General features: G+C 43.8%; 2 protein-coding genes across 2 annotated transcripts in view; one reads left to right on the forward strand and one right to left on the reverse strand.

The window, feature by feature from the left end:
- SHCBP1 (SHC binding and spindle associated 1) overlaps positions 1-18,974 on the reverse strand; it is a 33,611-nt gene extending 14,637 nt beyond the window's left edge. The window contains exons 1-5 of the mRNA XM_058706882.1: positions 18,842-18,974; positions 16,050-16,217; positions 15,751-15,866; positions 13,867-14,075; positions 2,305-2,397 (exon numbers count right to left, since the gene is read on the reverse strand). Coding sequence (XP_058562865.1) covers positions 2,305-2,397; positions 13,867-14,075; positions 15,751-15,866; positions 16,050-16,217; positions 18,842-18,950 — 695 coding nt within the window. The 5' untranslated portion in view covers positions 18,951-18,974. The remainder of the gene's footprint in view (positions 1-2,304; positions 2,398-13,866; positions 14,076-15,750; positions 15,867-16,049; positions 16,218-18,841) is intronic.
- LOC131499122 (uncharacterized) lies at positions 7,511-11,166 on the forward strand. The gene is given in 2 exon segments (XM_058706880.1): positions 7,511-10,813; positions 10,964-11,166. Coding segments are annotated over 2 exon segments (2,925 nt in total). The 5' UTR covers positions 7,511-7,984; the 3' UTR covers positions 11,060-11,166.
- Positions 18,975-19,644: the final 670 nt, after the last annotated feature.

Below are 19,644 nucleotides of genomic sequence, written 5' to 3' on the forward strand. Positions count from 1 at the left end.
TTAAAATTTATTATTAGTTTGTATATCTTCACAAATATATAGACAGAACAAAAAGTATTTCTAGATGCAATAAAATAATTTATGAATGTACAATCAAGTTAATGGACATGAAATTAATGGATTTGAAAATAAACTGCAATATTACTGTCATTACCTAGTGTTTTAAAATAATTGCTTTATTTCTCACTTAAAAGTATATTGACTAGCTATGCCTGAAGCTAGAGTTTTTCAACCTTGGCTGCATATTAGAATCACGGGGGAGCTTTTAAAAATACAAATGCTCAGGTCCCCATTCGGACCAATTAAATTGGTCTCCAGAAGTAGAGAGGTTTTGTTTTTTTTTAAAAGTTCCTTGGGGATTCTAATGTGCAGTCAAGGTTGAAAACTATTGCCTTAGATGATGTTTTTCTAACTTAGTCATGCTCTAAATTATATAGGGGGGAAAAACAGAACCACATCCTAAACAAATTTACATGAAATTACAGTTAACATTCAAACAGTACTTAAAATGAATAAAAAATAATTTTTTCCACTTTTCAAGTAAATGAATTAGGTGAAGCTTGAAAAGCAAGGATTTTGTCTGCTTTGGTTAATCCATACTCATTTAAAGATATTCTAGAAATCCACTTTGCAAACAAAAAATTGGGAACCAAACCACTGACTGCTTGATCAGGTCTATTAAGTTATGAAGATTAAGACTCAAATTTTAAAATAAATTTCTTAGCATTTCCAATATCCATGCCAATCAGCTTATGTCTTCTCATTAAAGTGATACTTTGTGGTCTGGAAGCAATGAACCAACATCTGTGTCTCAGACCCATAAGTTTTGAAGTACAGCGTTTTGAATTAAAAAGGAAAAATATTTACCTCACAGTGCAAAATCAAGACAGTATGGTTTGATTCCCTTTAAATCCTGCATGTTCATAACGCTACTCCTCTCTTTGCCCAGGGACCTTTTTAAAGAGTCTGCCTACAATTGATAACATTCCAGTTTCCCCATCAAGTACCATAGTTTTCTTCTCCATAACTTAAAACAATTCCTCCCTTACACTTTCTTATCTGCCAGGGATGTAAAAGGTAAATATGTAAATCATCTCTTGTTGTTTGAACATGTAAAGCTGTCAAATCAGAATACAGTCTTTTCCAAGTAAAGATCAAATTTGCTAGATACACATTATTCACCTACCATTACATTTCACTTCAATCAAAACCAATCATTGCTCTCTAACAGCAAGCATAACAAAACTAGAAAATATGCAAGCTTATTGAAATTCTGGCATTTTATTGAATACGTTATGGGAAAATAGGAAATGCATGATGGAAAAACTGGAAAGGCTAAATAGAAATCACACATAATTCTAAACCAGGAGGAACCATTAACCATACTTTTCACATGTTTTTTACTTATTATTTACTATGTAAATCAAGAGAAATTTACCAAATCTATTTGGGTTCCATGAAAATGTAAAGGGTTACTGCCTTACCTTATGTAGCAAAATCATCTTTCACACAGGGAAAAAAAATCACCTTCTATAATTTATTTTTTTAGTGCAAGTACTAATTTTATTCTTACTGCAGCACTGCCTATTAAATTACCACTCATGAATACAAGAAAATTACCTGGTCTTAGAGTACCATCTAGTGGAAATCTGAATACTATGTGGGTTGCATAGTTAAGTTACATTTTTTGTAATGTGTTTTTCCCTATAAAAATATGACAATTCTTCTTCTTAGAAGAAGATTGTGTTTCAGTAATTAGTAAATTTTTATGCACCACCAATATTAATTGTTTAGTATTTTTATCTATTTGTCAAATAAGATTTAAGGACAAGAACTTGACAAAACATCCTGAGATAATTCTGTTAGTTTAGCCCAGTGTCTTTTACTATAGGAACTTAGAATAAAGCCAAATATTTTTAAAAGTACTCTTTTAAAAAATTAAAGCAAAAGAAATATTTTATAATTCAACTAACTTCTTATTTCTCAAATAATTGTCTTTGAATTTAACACAGGGTTTCTTTTAAACACATTAGCTCAAACTGAGTTTTATTCAGACTTATAAAACAGTGAGATGTTTAATTTCAGTGTCCCTGAACTCAGCTTTTAGACTCAAGTATATAAACACTAAAAATAGGTTTCTGTGCATTCTACAGGTTTCATTTAATAACTCGCCAATGGGTTATCCTATTTGTATAGCGGCCTGCTTCTGTGTGTGGGCCCTTGGAGTAACATACACCAGACAGGTAAAATAAACCATGGACAGCTCTTTTTCCAACATGGACAAGGTCACTAGCAAATACTTACAACCTCAATCGAGGTTCAACACATCTGACAAAATAATCATACTCATCCTCCTCTTCTTCATCCCAGCTCCTCCAAATGTTTTGATAGAAAAATCTGAAAAGGAAACTCATATCATTCAAATTAATCACTGGCTCAGTGTTAGGGTTTTGGAGAGTGCAAGCTAAAGAGTAAATCACAACAACTCTATCAGTGATGATAGAGAATGCTGCATAAATGCTAGACTTGATAGTTTTGAGTCATACAAGAACTTTTTTAGATTGACTAAAGAAGTTTTCTACAACACTGTTTCCATTACCACCTCTTTTTTTTTTTTTTTTTTTTTTTTTTTTTTTTTTTTTTATTTATTTTTGGGACAGAGAGAGACAGAGCATGAACGGGGGAGGGGCAGAGAGAGAGGGAGACACAGAATCGGAAACAGGCTCCAGGCTCCGAGCCATCAGCCCAGAGCCTGACGCGGGGCTCGAACTCACGGACCGCGAGATCGTGACCTGGCTGAAGTCGGACGCTTAACCGACTGTGCCACCCAGGCGCCCCATTACCACCTCTTTTTAATCAGAAGAACTATTTATTGACCATCTGTAATTGGGTAGATGGTAGTGTCATTTGTTAAGATAGGGAAGACTGGGAGAGAAAAAGGTTTGGGGTTGAAAACAGTTTGAACTGAGATGCCTATGTGACCTCCAAGTGGATGATGTCAAGAGCGAATATGAATATATATGCCCAAAGCCCAAGGGAAATATCAGAGCTAAAGACATAAATCTAGGAGTTGTCAGCATACTGATGACATTAAAGCAACAGATGAGATCATCTAGGGACATAATATAAAACAGCAGTTCTCAAACCTGATTCTGCATGTTAGAGTTCCCCAGGAAGCTTTTAAAAATTGATTCCCAAACCTATCCCAGACCTATAAATCAGAACCTTTGCAAAAGGCAGGAGGGGGACAGGGGTTGGGTGCAAGATCCATATTTTTTTAACCCCCCCCACCTCAAGCGATTGAACAAATTTTTATTATGGAAAATTTCAAACATCCACAAGAGCAAGTAGTATCATGAACACCGTTTATGCATTAACCAGCTTCAACAATTATCAATGCATAGGCTATTTTATTTCATCTCTACCCTACCCACTTACTTCTCTGCTCCCCACCCCCACCATCTCAACACTGGATTTACTTTAAAGCAAATGTCAAACATACAACATTCACAAATTTTAGCATATAGCTCTAAAATAAATCTTTACACCAAGAAAGTGTTATAATTTCTTAATATCCAAATATCCAGTCAGTATTGAATTTTCCCTATCTGTCTCTTCTGCTATTGTTGCTGTTATTGTTTTATCATTGGCTTGTTCAAATCAGGATCCAAACAAGGGTCAGCTATTGCATTTAATTAAATCACAGTTATTCTATAGATTATCCCTCCTTCCTTTTCTCTTTGCAATTTATTTAAGTTTCCCACACTCTGAATTTTATTGATTGCATCCCCATGGGGTCATTTAACATGTTCTTCCACTTCTTTTACTTCTGGTAAACAGAAAGTAAGATCTAAAGACTTGATCAGCTTTCTTTTTTTTTTTTTTTTTCAACATTTTTTATTTTTATTTTTGGGACAGAGAGAGACAGAGCATGAACGGGGGAGGGGCAGAGAGAGAGGGAGACACAGAATCGGAAACAGGCTCCAGGCTCCAAGCCATCAGCCCAGAGCCTGACGCGGGGCTCGAACTCACGGACCGCGAGATCGTGACCTGGCTGAAGTCGGACGCTTAACCGACTGCGCCACCCAGGCGCCCCTTGATCAGCTTTCAGAAAGATGTTTTGGCAAGGATACTTAAAGGCGGACACAATGTACTTCCATCAGGAAGCATAAGATACCTGGTCATCTCTTCTGATGATGAGGTTAAGAATGACGAGTGGATTCAGGTGTTGTCAACCGGATCCATCTACTAGAGAGTTCCCCATCAGTTTTTCACCAATGGTTGTAGCAGCCAACCACGATTATTGCCTAGAACCTTTATTTTATTACAATTTGCAAAATAGTGATATTCTGATCCTATCATTCTTTCTTCATGTATTAGTTGGACTACTCCTATAAAACACAATCCCCAGGGGCACCTGGAAGATCAGTCTGTTGAACGTCTGACTTTGGCTCAGGTCATGATCTTGCAGTTCATGAGTTCGAGCCCCACATTGGGCTTGCTGCTGTCAGCCTGTCAGTGCAGAGCCCACTTCAGATCCTCTGTACCCCCTCTCTGCCCCTCCTCTGCTTGCACTCTCCCCAAAATAAGTATTTAAAAAAACAAAAACAAAAGCAATTCCCAGGTAATTCTAATGTGCTTCCAAGGCTGATTAAAGAGAGAGAAGGGTAGATAGTCTAGGACTGATCCCTGGGTAACTCCAACATTTTAAAGTTTTGAGCAAGAGAGGAAGAGCCAAGATGACTAAGAAGCTGGAAGAGTGTGTGTTACGAAGATGGGAGTGATCAGATAACTAGAATGTGACCAAGAGGGAAAGCAAGATGAGATCAGAAAAGAAATGACTGGGAAGGAGAACATGGAGGACTTTGGTGACCTTAAGCACAATTTCAGTGGTGCTGTGGGGCAGAAGCATTACTGGAATGCCAGGAGGTGCAGACTGTGACTACACAGAATTCTGTCAAGAAGTTCTGCTGTGAGGGCACCTGGGTGGCACCTGGGTTAAGCGATCGACTTTGACTCAGGTTATAATCTCACGGTTCATGAGTCGAGACCCACATCAGGCTCTGTGCTGACCACTCACAGCCTGGAGCCTGCTTCAGATTCTGTGTCTCCCTCTGTCTTTGCCCCTCCCTCACTAGTGCTCTATCTCTCAAAAATAAATAAGCATTAAAAAAATTTTTTTAAAAAGTTCTGCTATGAAAAGGAAGGAGCAGTGAAAATAAAGCCATCTCTTAATTCTTGTAGATTGGACCGCCGGTCTCTTCACCCTCTAGTCATCTCAAAAAAAAAAAAAAAAAAGAACCTGAGCATGCGTTTACTCAGTTAAAAAACTCTGCTGGCTGCTGCCCTCACAACGAAGTTCAAATTCCTGAGCTTGGCGGTATTACTTGGATTCACAATCTGGCTACAGAGCACCTCTCTTGTCAGACCTCCTGCATGCAAACTCCCATTTCACAAGGTCTTTCAAACTTCCATGTGAAATGCTGGTCAGGCTGTCCACCTTCTCTCCACCTGGTGAACTTATATTTACATTTCAAGACTTAGCTCAAGTATTATCCTCACCAGTACCATACTGGGCATTCACACACATCACTCACATCTGCACCTCCTCCAGTGTTTATTCTCTCAAGACCAGAACCTTAACTTCTGGCTTATCCACTCATATCTCCTCATCCCCCACATCCACTCGGCCACCAAGTCCCAGCCATCCTACCTTCTCAGTAAGCTTCCATGTGTCCTCTCCACACCCCACTCTAGCCCACTCTCTTGTCCGATCTTCTCATTCCATCTCCTTCCATTTGTTTTTCACACAGCAGCCAGAACAAATCTTTTAAAACACAAAGCTGATCCTATTCACCCTTGAATAAAAACCTTTTTCAGTGCTTCCGCAGTGCTTTTACAGATAAAATGATTAATTGGCCGATGAAGTCCCACATCTTCTGACTCCTGACAACCTCTAAGCTAGTTTCATAAGTCTTCCCCATTACTGTCTGTGTTCCAGCTATAATGGCCTTCCAGTTCCTTAAATTCACTCAGCTCCTGAACCTGTTCCCTCCCCACCCTTGCCACATCCCCTTTCACGTAGCCAACCCTTCAGACCCAAGTTCAAATGTCATTTCCTCAGGAAACAACCATGTAACAGCCACCTGACCTAGTCTTAGAACACTCTAATTCTTCATTGCACTCACTACAGTTTCAATCACATTTATACCTTCATGTGATTAAGATTCATCTCTCACCTTTAGAATGAAGCCTGCTGGTGATGGTGATTGTGTCTGTTTCATGCACCAATCAAATCAGGACCCAGCACTTGAATACTCATTGAATAAAAAACAAACAAGAACCCTCATAACTTTTCTGGGCATTGACCAGAATCTGAGTCCGCAAAATGAAGAATAAATTTAGCCAGGCTCACCTTCAAATACCATTACTAATTCCAGATACTTGTCTTTCTACCAACTTCAATACCCATAAAGATTCATTCCCTGATTCCTAATTTCCTAAACTCATCAATTATCCCTTTACCTTCAAAGGCTTCAGTTGACAGATTTTTTTTCAAGTGAGAGAAACTGGTTCTGAACAGAAGCCAGTTCTTTAGATTTATATTGCTTGGCCAAATACTGAATATCTAGGGTTAAAAGTTCTTGTGTACAATTAGAAATTTTCCATAAGATCTTGGAAGCTGGGCCCAAAACACTCTGCTTCTTTGTGGAACATCGAAATTAAGCTCAGCAAAACCAGGTTAACTCACTAATGGTATAAAAAGTGAAAACTACAAGACACTATGCTACTATTATCCAGTCTCCCAGCTCCTAGAGGAATAGAAGTCCATTTTTAAATAAACAAAGGTCAGCCTTCCTTAGTGAATATACTTATAATAAAGAAGATTCAAAAGAACTATCTGTATCAGGAACTATCTGACAAAAGATTTATCTGATGATGGTTAACAGAAAGGAGGTGAATGAGGGGATGGGTGAAATAGGTGATGGAGATTAAGGAGAGCACTTTTGATAGGCATTGGGTGATAAATGGAACTGCTGAATCACTATAAGTATCCCCTAAGTATCCTGGAAGCGGCCTGAGAAAATATCTTTGGTCAGATACATTCTTGGGAAAAAAAGTGTCTTATCGGTGTAGTAGACATAGTGTACCACCTCCTTCACTTTCTTTCCTTTCTTCAATTCAAGTACTTTAATCATAAGCCTTAGCCTCCAGAACTTTTAAGAGTTTCTAAACATATACAAACTGAAAGGGCAGGCCTACGGCGGCCGACTCCATCTTGTTCTGTGTCCTTCACCTTGACCACACCTCCTCCCCTTGAGTAACACCCCCCCCACCTGCCTAACAGGACTTGGACCCTTCCCCAGCCAATCGGCTGAGGCCATAGCCATTACCTCACCAACTGCCCCTAGGCCCCAATAAAACCTTTGTCCTTTTGAAACTCGCACTCTCTCCCTGGTATCTCACCGCTGGGTCGGTGCAGGTAGGGGATTGAGCTCAAGCTAGCTCGAATAAAGGCTCTTTTGCTTTTACATCAGACTTGGCTCCCTGGCGGTATTTGGGGATCACGAATTCTGGGCATAACATCTGGGGGCTCGGCCCAGGATCCCCAAGACCCCCGAGGGACCCCCGACCGGGAGAGCCTGACTGGCCACGGTTAGTGTCTGTCTGTTTGGTCTGTCTTTTCTGTGTGAGCTCATTTCTGGAATTCTGGTAGTGCCCGACGCGGTCTAAGTGGATGCACTGGAGGACCACGGGCCGGGAGTTTCGGAAGACGTTCCGATCCTCCCTTCTGGAGGGACGTGGAATCCCCTCATCTGTTTTGGAGGGACGTGGAATCCCCTCAAAGGTCTGAGACGAGGCGGGTCGCTCCCGCTGGTCGGCATGAGGCTGTCGTCTTTGGAGGGACGTGGAATCCCCTCATCGGTTTTGGAGGGACGTGGAATCCCCTCAAAGGTCTAAGCTAGCTTTCAGTTTTGCTTCCATGGAGTTGGAAGACTTTCTAGGGGCCCTCTGTTTGTCTGTTTTTGTGTTTCTCTGTTTTGTTCTGTGGACTTACTGGACGGACGTTATGGGACAGACTCAGACTATTCCTCTAAGTATTATGATTGATCACTTTAAGGATGTGAGGGGAAGAGCTAACAACCTCAGTGTGGAAGTCCGAAAGGGTCGGTTGCAGTTTTTTTGTTCTAGCGAGTGGCCAACTTTCAATGTCGGATGGCCACCAGAGGGGACCTTCGACCTCCCTACCATCCACCGAGTCAGGAGTATCATCTCTCGGCCTAAGATGGGCCATCTTGATCAGCTCCCTTACATTATCACTTGGCAGGACCTTGTAGAAGACCCACCCTCTTGGCTTAAGCCCTTCCTAGCCCGGCTCCCTCTGGAGCCAAAACCCATTCTTGCTTTGCAGGGGACAAAGAAGAAGAAAAGTCTTACCCAGCCTTCAGCACCCCTCTACCCTGTCCTACAGGGGGGTACTGAAGAAGAATTAATTTTTTCCTCCCCGTATAACCCCTCTAGGATGCCGGAAGAACACCATCCTCCCCCTCCAGGGGAGGCAGACACTGTTCCGAGAGCAGGAGGCGGAAACGCTCCAGTGGGAAGCCCGCCCTTTACCAGACAAAGGGCTCAGAGGGAGCAATCCGCCTCCGCCGCCGACTCCACTATTCTGCCCCTGCGAGCTACCGGACCCCCAGACGTGGAGGGGAATCAGCCCCATCACTATTGGCCTTTCGCCACTAGTGACCTCTACAATTGGAAAGCTCAGAATCCTAAGTTTTCCGAGAAACCGGCAGGGCTTATTGATTTATTAGACTCTGTTCTTTTTACCCATCAGCCCACGTGGGACGATTGCCGGCAGCTTTTGCAGGTCCTGTTCACGACTGAAGAAAGAGAAAGAATCCTCAATGGGGCCCAAAAACTAGTTCCGGGCGCAGACAGGAATCCCACCACCAACCAGGCTCAGATAGATGCCTCCTTCCCCTTAACTCGGCCCCAGTGGGATTTCAACACGGCAGAAGGTAAGGAGAGGCTGCGGGTCTACCGCCAGACTCTAATGGGGGGTCTCCGAATGGCTGCTAGAAAGCCAACCAATTTGGCCAAGGTAGGAAATGTACAACAGGGAAAAGATGAATCTCCGGCTGCCTTTTTAGAACGGATCATGGAGGCATTCCATACCTATACCCCCATGGATCCAGAGGCTCCGGAAAGCAAGGCAGCTGTTATCATGGCCTTTGTAAACCAATCGGCCATAGACATTAGGAGAAAATTACAGAAAATAGATAGACTAGAAGGAAAAAGTCTGCAGGACTTACTGGTGGTAGCCGAAAAGGTATATAATAACTGGGAGCCTCCTGAGGACAAGCAGGCTCGCGCCACAGCAGCTGCCAGCAGTAAGCAGACTCGAGACCTGGCCAGAATACTACTAGCTACCACTGCTGACTTCCCCGAGGAACGAGACCGCCATCTCTGGCAGCTGGCAGACGACGCAAGAAAAGGTAAAGGAACCACCAAGGGGGGGAAGTAGAGGCTGCAGAAGGATCAGTGCGCATACTGCAAGGAGATAGGGCACTGGGCCCAAGATTGTCCAAAAGGGGCCGGCGGGAAGGGAAGCAAGACTGATTGAGTAAAAGTCCTAGAGCTAGATGAACTAAGTGATTAGGGGAGTCGGGGTTCGGACCCTCTCCCCAAACCCAGGGTAACTCTTAAAGTGGAGGGGACCCCTATTGACTTCCTTGTCGACACCGGAGCACAACATTCGGTCCTCCGCACCCCACAAGGAAAACTAGCTAGCAAGAAGTTCTGGGTACAAGGGGCAACTGGTATGAGCCAGTATTCATGGACTACCCGAAGAACAGTAGATTTGGGAATGGGCTGGGTATCCCACTCCTTTATGGTAATACCAGAATTCCCCTACCTGCTATTAGGACAGGACTTACTGACCAAGATTGGAGCTCAGATAACTTTCAAACAAGGGGGGCCTCAGGTCACCAATGGCAAGGGCCACCCCATCCAGGTCCTGACCATGAAACTGGAGGATGAATACCGCCTCCACCAGGAGGCGCTCTTGAGAGAGGATAATATAGACAGCGGGCTATAAGAATTCCCCTCGGTTTGGGCAGAGACAGGGGGGATGGGACTAGCCGCTCATAGGACCCCAGTCCTGGTAGAGCTCAAGCCAGGAGAGAGTCCGGTAAGGATCAAACAATACCCCATGTCTCAGGAGGCCCGGAAGGGGATCCAGCCACATATCCGGAGACTATGAAGCCTAGGGGTACTAGTTCCTTGCCAGTCTGCCTGGAACACCCCCTTACTGCTGGTCAAAAAGCCTCACACAAATGACTACCAACCGGTACAAGACCTCCGGGAAGTAAATAAGAGGGTCGCGGACATACACCCAACTGTTCCCAACCCATATACTCTCTTGAGCTCCTTGGCACCCTCCAGGGTCTGGTATACTGTACTAGATTTAAAGGACGCCTTCAGTCTGCCGCTGGCACCCCAGAGCCAACCCTTGTTCGCCTTTGAGTGGCATGATCCGGAGGAGGGCTACAGTGGGCAACTCACCTGGACACGGCTACCTCAGGGATTCAAAAATTCACCCACCATCTTCGATGAGGCACTACACGAGGACCTGAGTGAGTACAGAAGGGAGCACCCTGGCCTCACCCTTCTACAGTACGTAGATGACATCCTGATTGCTGCTGACACGGCCAAAGACTGTGAGCGAGGGACCCAGGACGTGCTGACTACCCTGGGAGCCTTAGGGTACCGGGCATCCGCGAAGAAGGCTCAGATATGCAGGGAGAGGGTAAGTTACCTGGGATATATCCTGGAGGGCGGACAGCGGCGGTTATCAGATGCCAGAAAAGAAACTGTCCTAAAGATCCCTACTCCCACCTCCCGAAGAGAAGTGAAGGAATTCCTAGATCAGCCGGCTACTGCCGCCTCTGGGTTCCAGGTTTTGCTGAGATCGCCAGGCCCCTATATGAAGCTACCAAAGAGGGGAAAACATTTAAATGGGCTGAAAAAGAAGAAACTGCCTTTAATCAGTTAAAAAAGGCCCTCCTAAGTGCCCCAGCCCTGGGCCTACCAGACATTACGAAGCCCTTCCACCTCTTTGCAGACGAACATAAAGGAATAGCAAAAGGGGTTCTAACTCATGCCTTAGGCCCCTGGAACCGCCCAGTGGCTTACGTGTCTAAGAAACTAGACCCAGTGGCTGCTGGCTGGCCGCCATGCCTAAGAATTATTGCAGCGACAGCACTCCTAGTCAAGGATGCAGACAAACTGACCCTAGGACAGGAGATCTGGATCATGACCCCACATGCCATTGAAGGGGTCCTGAAACAGCCTCCAGATAGATGGATGAGCAATACACGTATGACTCATTACCAGAGCCTCCTACTCAACCCTCCATGAGTGCAGTTCCACCCCAGTGCAGCCCTCAATCCTGCAACCCTGCTGCCCGACCCTGACCTAGGTGCTCCATTACATGACTGTGCGGGAATCCTGGAACAAGTACATGGATTCCGGATGGACCTGACCGACCAGCCCCTCCCCGATGCTGAGGCCACTTGGTTCACTGATGGCAGCAGCTTTGTGCGGGACGGACACAGGTATGCAGGTGCAGCAGTGGTCACCAAAACGGACACCGTATGGGCGGAGGCTCTACCCTCCGGAACATCAGCCCAGCGAGCAGAGCTCATAGCCCTCACCAAAGTGCTGATGCTGGGAGCTAGAAAACGGCTTAACAACTACCGGATTTGGGAGACCCAGTTTTACTAGACCAGCCCAAATACTCCCAGGAGGAGTTACAGCGGATCAAGAAACTCCCCATAGCCCAGGAGAGAAAGGGATGGTGGTATACACCTAACAAGGAGCTCATGCTGCCAGACCGGCTCGGAGCACATGCATCGGTCTACTCACATGGGGGCCCGAAAATTAAAAGACTTAATCCGACATGCCACAATCAAGATTCACCAACAGGACACCAAAATAGAGCAAGTTGTATCTGCCCGCAAGACCTGCCAACTCACCCACGCGAGAGCCACATCAAATAAAAAAGGAACCAGGCTCAGAGGCACCAGACCGGGAGCCCAATGGGAAGTCGACTTCACTGAAGTCAAACCAGGAAAGTATGGTTTTAAATATCTTTTAGTATTTACAGACACCTTCTCTGGCTGGGTGGAGGCATACCCAACCAAGCATGAAATGGCTCAGACAGTGGCTAAGAAGCTACTAGAAGACATCTTACCCAGGTATGGTTTTCCTGCCATGGTAGGATCAGACAATGGACCAGCTTTTATCTCGCAGGTAACACAGGCAGTAGCCAAGGCGGTGGGGGCAAACTGGAAATTACATTGTGCTTATAGGCCCCAGAGCTCAGGACAGGTAGAAAGAATGAATAGAACCCTAAAAGAGACCCTTACCAAATTAACCATGGAGACTGGCGGGGACTGGGTGACTCTCCTACCGTATGCCCTTTACCGGGTTAGAAACACTCCTTATACTCTGGGTTTTACTCCCTACGAGATCATGTTTGGCAGGCCACCCCCTGTTATTCCCAGCCTTTGAGCCGAACTTATTGCTGAGTTTAAAGATCAAGAACTTTTTCTTTCCTTGAGAGGGCTCCAGAGGGTGCACGAGGACATTTGGCCGCGCCTCCGTGCCATCTACGAGGCTGGCCCGACCCCGACACCTCTTCAGTACAGGCCAGGAGACGGTCTATGTCAAGAGGCACCACCGAGAGACCCTCGAGCCACACTGGAAGGGACCCTACATCGTGGTGTTGACAATCCCCACCGCTCTCAAAGTAGACGGCATCGCGACCTGAATCCATCACACCCACGTTCGGCCAGCGGACCCCTCCTCGATCCGGAAGGACTTCATCACGCGATGGGCCATCAGTTGGGACCAACACAACCCGCTCAAGCTCAAGCTACAGCGCATTCAACCCACCTAATATTGATAACTGTTAACTCTGCTTGTCATTGCTCATGCTGCCGGGAGTCCCCACGCCCCCCCAAACATTACCTGGCAGATCATAGACACCAGCTTGGGGACAATACTTAATCAGACCTCCCAGAGCCACTCCAGGGACACTTGGTTCCCAGAACTTTGCGTAAACCTCCAAACCCTGTTCCCCTTGTCACCATAAATGCAGCCGGTCCCATGATCGTAGCGGTCCCTCAGCTACATGACAAGGGGGGAATGAAAGGGCGGGCCTATGCCAGCCAACTCCATCTTGTTCTGTGTCCTTCACCTTGACCACACCTCCTCCCCTTGAGTAACCCCCCCCCTCACCTGCCTAACAGGACTTGGACCCTTCCCCAGCCAATCGGCTGAGGCCATAGCCATCACCTCACCAACTGCCCCTAGGCCCCAATAAAACCTTTGTCCTTTTGAAACTCGCTCTCTCTCCCTGGTATCTCACCGCTGCATCGGTGCAGGTAGGGGATTGAGCTCGAGCTAGCTCGACTAAAGGCTCTTTTGCTTTTACATCGGACTCGGCTCCCTGGCGGTATTTGGGGATCACGAATTCTGGGCATAACACAAACCAAATGAAGAATCCCGTATCTTTTGTTAACATTTGAGGACACTGAATGAAGGCCATACAGGAATTCTTTGGGGTTTTTTTTCAACTTTTCTATAAGTCTGAAATTATCTCAAAATGAAAACTTAAAATCCTTTTTAAATTTTTTTTAATTTAAAAAAGATTTCCCCATCTTTGAACATTTTAAAATACTGCAATGACCAACTTTATAATTTGAGTTTTAAATCTAGGTATATAATGCAGACCAGAATTACTGCATTTCATCCAGTCTCAGGCCACAAGGTTATTTTTATCAACTCTCTTCCTACCTGACATGTTCAACTGCAAGAGCTGTCTGGTCAAATACTCCAGAATCATCAAACACCACCCACAGCTCTTGCAGGGGCAACCGATGTTCCTTCAGATCGAGGAGCTCATTCATACACTCCAAGGTAAAAGTGCTCACTTGAGATTCACAGAGGTACGGGTTGGCAAGCCTCACTACTGCCTTCAAGGCTGCAAAGTCCACATCTGTGACCTGAAATTTAAAATATTACTTACATGGAAATAAAAATTAAGACAAATATAAAACACTACTTACAGCCTGATTTTTTAAAGCATGAAATGGGAACACAGAGCCTTCTTCCATAATATAAAAAATAAACAAGAAGGGCCTTGTTCTTACCCATATGGAGCTTACATTGTAATTGAGAATTGAGAAGACAAACAAGACTGTGATAAGCATTTGACAAAGCATAACTAGCAGGGGTGATGGTCTGGTTTTGCTGGGATGGTAGGGAAAAGTACAGGATGAAAGGGAAGCAGCCATCTGAAGATCAGGCAGGTGAAAAAGCCCTGTGGCAGACTGGCTGCTGGAGCAGGAGAAAGGCAGTGTTTCTTGCTGGAACCAAAGGGAAGAAATGGGCAAGGGAAGGGGCAGCAGTAGATGAAGTGTGAGAGAGGGGCAAGGAGATCAGGACAGAAAGGGCATTGGAAGGTACTTGGGTTTTGTGTTCTCTAGACAAAGAGAAACCACAAAGCCAACACCAAGGCTTTAGTAAATGCAATGCATTAGAGGTTTTAAGCAGAGGAATGGCACATTTCTCTTTTAAAACAATGACTCTGATAACTTTTAGAGAATAAGTCAGGGTGGAGGTGGGAGATTGAACATGGACAGAAGACATGGATTGTAATGACACTATCATAATCAAATTAATAGGCCTTTACTGCAACCAAAGATATTAGCATAACCCAAAATTCAAAAGTCCTCAGGAACAGCTGCCACCTACTGCCTCATACATAATCACTGCAGAAAGTGATGTCATTTTAAAAAGGAGCTGCAGCGGGGCGCCTGGGTGGCGCAGTCGGTTAAGCGTCCGACTTCAGCCAGGTCACGATCTCGCGGTCCGTGAGTTCGAGCCCCGCGTCAGGCTCTGGGCTGATGGCTCGGAGCCTGGAGCCTGTTTCCGATTCTGTGTCTCCCTCTCTCTCTGCCCCTCCCCCGTTCATGCTATGTCTCTCTCTGTCTCAAAAATAAATAAAATAAAAAACGTTGAAAAAAAAAATTAAAAAAAAAAAAAAAAAAAAAAAGGAGCTGCAGCAACAACTTGTATTCTTACTCCCTGGTTTAACATTTTAGTTTAACAGGGTTTTTTGTGGTCTAGTTAACAAACACTGAGAAAAATTCACAGCTATAATTAGAGTGCAAATTTAGTGTAAAAGGCCCAGTCAGCTGAAAAATAAGATTGTTTTTACTTTTGACAATGGGACACATTATCAAGAGATTAACCACATATCTACAAATTTGTTAGGCAAAAAAATAGGCCAGTTTTTAAATGCCTGGTGGGTTTGAGCTACTTAATGGGCTACAACTAAGAAGGTAAAAAATTAATTGAAACTCGGTTGACTTCATAATGAGGCCTCTTTATTTCTTAAATGGTCTCAAATACCTCCTCCACTTCATAGATTTATAAACCATTTCCCCTTGTCAAAGGACACTGAAACTTACACCACCTCAATTCCCTGGTAACTCCTCCTTGGCTGCCTTTAAAATTTGCAGAACATTCCATACACCATGACAATTAGATGTGAAAAACATGCTATTTTCAATCAGCTCATAAACTTTAATTAAAAATAAGCACTTTGGCTGTAACAGTCTGAGGGAAAGTGCTTTTAGCAAGAGACAAATGCCTTAACAACAGAATTAAATTTACCTCAACCAGCACCTCAAACACATTAGTGTGCCAGACTGCCCGCCATCCAGATGGTTCAAGGACCTTCTCCAAGAACTCAGCTGTGAATTCTCTTACTTCAGAGGCCTTGCAGTCAGCTACAAACAAATTAAACACAATAAGAATTGAGACTGCATAAAGCAGAGAAAAGTTAACAAATCTACTTAAATCCACTTTCTCAGAATCAACTGGCAAGTCTGGGGGACTCAGATAAACAATCTACGTGTAAACTGAAAAGATAAAAGCAGTAAAAAAGAAAAAAAAAAAACAACCCTACTTACCTAAAATGTAATCTTGATAAGCTCTGAATCGCTCATAGAACAAAAGTTGACTTGTCTGGAATATTTCTGGGAAATGAGTCTTTCCTTCAGGCACAAAACTTTGTAAACTAGTACCCCGCTTATCATGATTGCTACAATCACTGCATGAATCTTCATCTTGGAACAGAGCTACAAGAACAATGAAAATAAGCAGGCTTAGAAACTCCAAACAAAATATAAACAAGGATTTGGGAGCAATGCTTTATTTACCTTTATCACTGTCAGAAGAAACCAGTTTTCCAAACTTGAAAATATCACAAAAACCAAGTTCTACTTTGAAACAGTAAGAACTTAAAATGTTTCATAGGTTAGGTCTTTGTTGTTCTGTGAAGTTTTTCACAGAGGCAGAGGAAAAGGGTTGTTTTTGATTCACTGTAAGTTACCAAAGATCTCCTTTAAAGAATAAAGCTGTGATTCTTACTGTAGCTAGCAACTTATAATAATGGTCAAATATCTTACAGTATTTTTTTCCCCAAAACAATTCCATAAAGTTTCATTAAAGTTAGGAGCTGCTTTCCTATAGTCCTTCTCAAAATAAGTTGAAGCCTTTCTTTATTTTCTTCAATATCAGTCTGTCAATGGCCCCTCAATAAACAAGGATGAGAGATTCTTAATAATGCATAAGGTTTACTTCGCTAAAGCTACTAGGTTCCTCCTCACTAATTTCAGTAACTATGTCTAAGGAAAAGATTAGAAAATGCTAATCACATTAGGTTTGGGCTGTATGTAATTATGTTTTATAAGGCATGATTTGGCCAGTGGCATATCTAATTCTGTGTAATGCGATGTTTTTAATAGACAAAATGGCTACTAAATAAACAATGCAAAGGGTAGCATTTGAGCTGGCAAAATAATTTCCATAGGTTATCTGAGACTGTTATTAACAGCAGTCTTCCCACCCCACCCCCCAGCTCCATGTATTTTCTCCTTGCTTTGACTTCTTTGCTTCTGTTCAGGCCACCAGAGCTACTTGACCTCACAAATGACCCACAGTGTACTCAGAGGTCTACTGCTCACAAATGCCAATGCACATGAAACTAAAAGGGCATCAATACCTCACTAGCTGTGGGGCAATCTCTCTGTGCGTCAATTTCCTCTCCTATAAAGGAAAGGTGAAAATAGCATGCTTATTTCAATTAAATTAAGATAATTAAATTATTTGTTAATCACAACAGTAATATATAAATAGTATATATAAATGTTAAAGAAATAATACCTTTGCCTCACACCCATTAGGATGACAATTATCAAAAAACAACAAGAAAAACTATCAGGGAAACAAGTGTTAGTGAGGATATGGAGAAAGAGAAACTCTTGTAAACTGTTGTAGGCATGTAAAATGGTACGGCTGCTATGGAGAACAGTATGGTGGTCCCCCAAAGCCCTAAAAATAGAATTACCTTATGACCCAGCAATTTGACTTCTGAGTATATATCCAAAAGAACTGAAAGCAGGACCTCCAAAAGATATTTGTATACCCATGTTCATAGCAGCATTATTCACAATAGCTAAAAGGTGGGAGCAATCCAAGTGTCCATCAATGGATGAACGGAAGGAAATGAATGAAAAAGGAAGGAAATGCTGACATCTGCTACACCATGGATGAACTGTGAGGACATGATGCTAAATGAAATAAGCCAGTAACAGGAAGAGAAATACTGTATGATTTCACTGATAATGAGGTACTTAGTCAAAATCATAAAGACAGAAAGTATAATGATCATAGCCAGGGGATGAGGGAGAGGATGGGAAATTATTGTTCAATAGGAATAGAGTTTCAGTTTAGAAGATAACAGAGTTATGAGAATGGACGGTGGTGATGGCTGCATAACGGTCTGAATATATTTAATAACACTGAACTGTACAATTAAAAATTAAGACAGTAAATTTTGTTTTATGTGTATTTTAACACAATACAAAAAAGCAAAGGATACCTTACTTCAGCACAATTCTTTACCGCCACTTTGAAAGCATTACTTTTCACACATTATTTCACTTAATCTTCAACATTCTGTTAAGACCATTGGCTCTGTTTTCCAGAAAAGAAAACTGAGGCCAAGTGACTTTTACCAGGTCACAAGAGGGATAACTAGTGGAATTAAGTCATACATGTTTTCTCACTTTGCCAAGTCTCTTTCCACTACACAATCCAACTGCAAATGTTAAAGGAAAATTCTGAACAGCTTAAAAATATCAGGACAAATAATAATAACGGAAATCTCCACAAAGAGGTAGACAGGACTGAGAATTACACTTCGGTTCTATTTTTAGACTGTCCCATATTGGCTCCCCTAACTTTGGGCGTGTCACCTACTCTCGGTGCGCAGGGCTACCTAGGCCAAGGGTTCAAGTTTCTTCTCTTTCAGTTAAGGGAGAATGGTTCATGATCTACCTTGAGCTGGAGATGAAAAATAGGAGACGTCTCTCCACAGGTGAACACGCACAAAGCACCCGAAAGCCCACCCAGATATCCAGGTTGGAAATTCCTGGCCAGGCTCAACTCCCTCCAGTCTCGCGGAAGCTGAAGCCAGATGGGGCGGGGAGAAGGGGAGATGCCCAGGGCATCTCCCGACTTTGGCGTCCTGAGGGGCGGTCGGAGCCTCGCACTGTCACCACCACCACCCTTGAGAGCTGGGTCCGGAAGCCCAAATAAGACCCAGGCGCCCTTTGAAAGTCCCGACGCCCCCAGGACCCCGCGGAAAGGGTCCGCCGCTAGAAGGCGGCTCCTCGGGCCCGGCATAACGGGTGCTCACCTTTCTCCAGAGGCGCTGTCGACTCCTCGACCGCCCAGCCCGTGCGCTCCGGCTGGGGAACCATCGCCTGCGACCCCAGCCCGCCAGCCGCCAGCAACCCGTCAGCCATTTCAAATTTCCGCGGGCTGCCGCCTAGCCCAGTAACAGAATGACGCAGGCGTTTCTGATTGGATAGTGGGCCGAGGCTCTTGGGCCAATTAAAGGTAGGCTTACGTAGCCCCGTTTCCGAACAAGCTCCGCCCCCTCCAGCTTCCACTAACCCCGGAAACAGCGCCTTTGCGCCACCTACTGGGCGAGCGGACTGCTGTTCTTGTCCAAACTCTTGGTCTTTTGTTTACTGGGACAAAATTTAACTGGAACATAATTCGGGAAGATTTCTGAAACACTAACAAGCAATGCCTGGAAATGGGTATTAGAAAATGCACTGAATTGGGGATCAAAAAGCAGTATGTAGACTTGTTTTTGCCATTACTAGTGGTATTACCTTGAGCAAGTCACTTCACCTCTCAGGGCATCCTCAGTTGTAATAGTGCATCAGTCTAGGTGGCTGCGAACCTTTCACCACGACAGATCAGCCTCATTATCTCTCAACCCCTCCCCTCACCTCTCTCATTTACTATGTACACACAACACGCTCATGCACACACGCAATATTTTCAAAGAATGTCAAGTTTAGTAAGTAAAAGTATGCTTTACCCATATTTATTAATCAAAGGCAACTGTAATCTCCAATAATAACAGCTAACATTCATTAAGTATTGTGTGCAAGACACCCTCCTGCATGCTTTACCTTCACTCTTTTC

Source organism: Neofelis nebulosa, chromosome 17 (genome assembly GCF_028018385.1).
Source record: "Neofelis nebulosa isolate mNeoNeb1 chromosome 17, mNeoNeb1.pri, whole genome shotgun sequence".
Classification (NCBI taxonomy): Eukaryota; Metazoa; Chordata; class Mammalia; order Carnivora; family Felidae; genus Neofelis; species Neofelis nebulosa.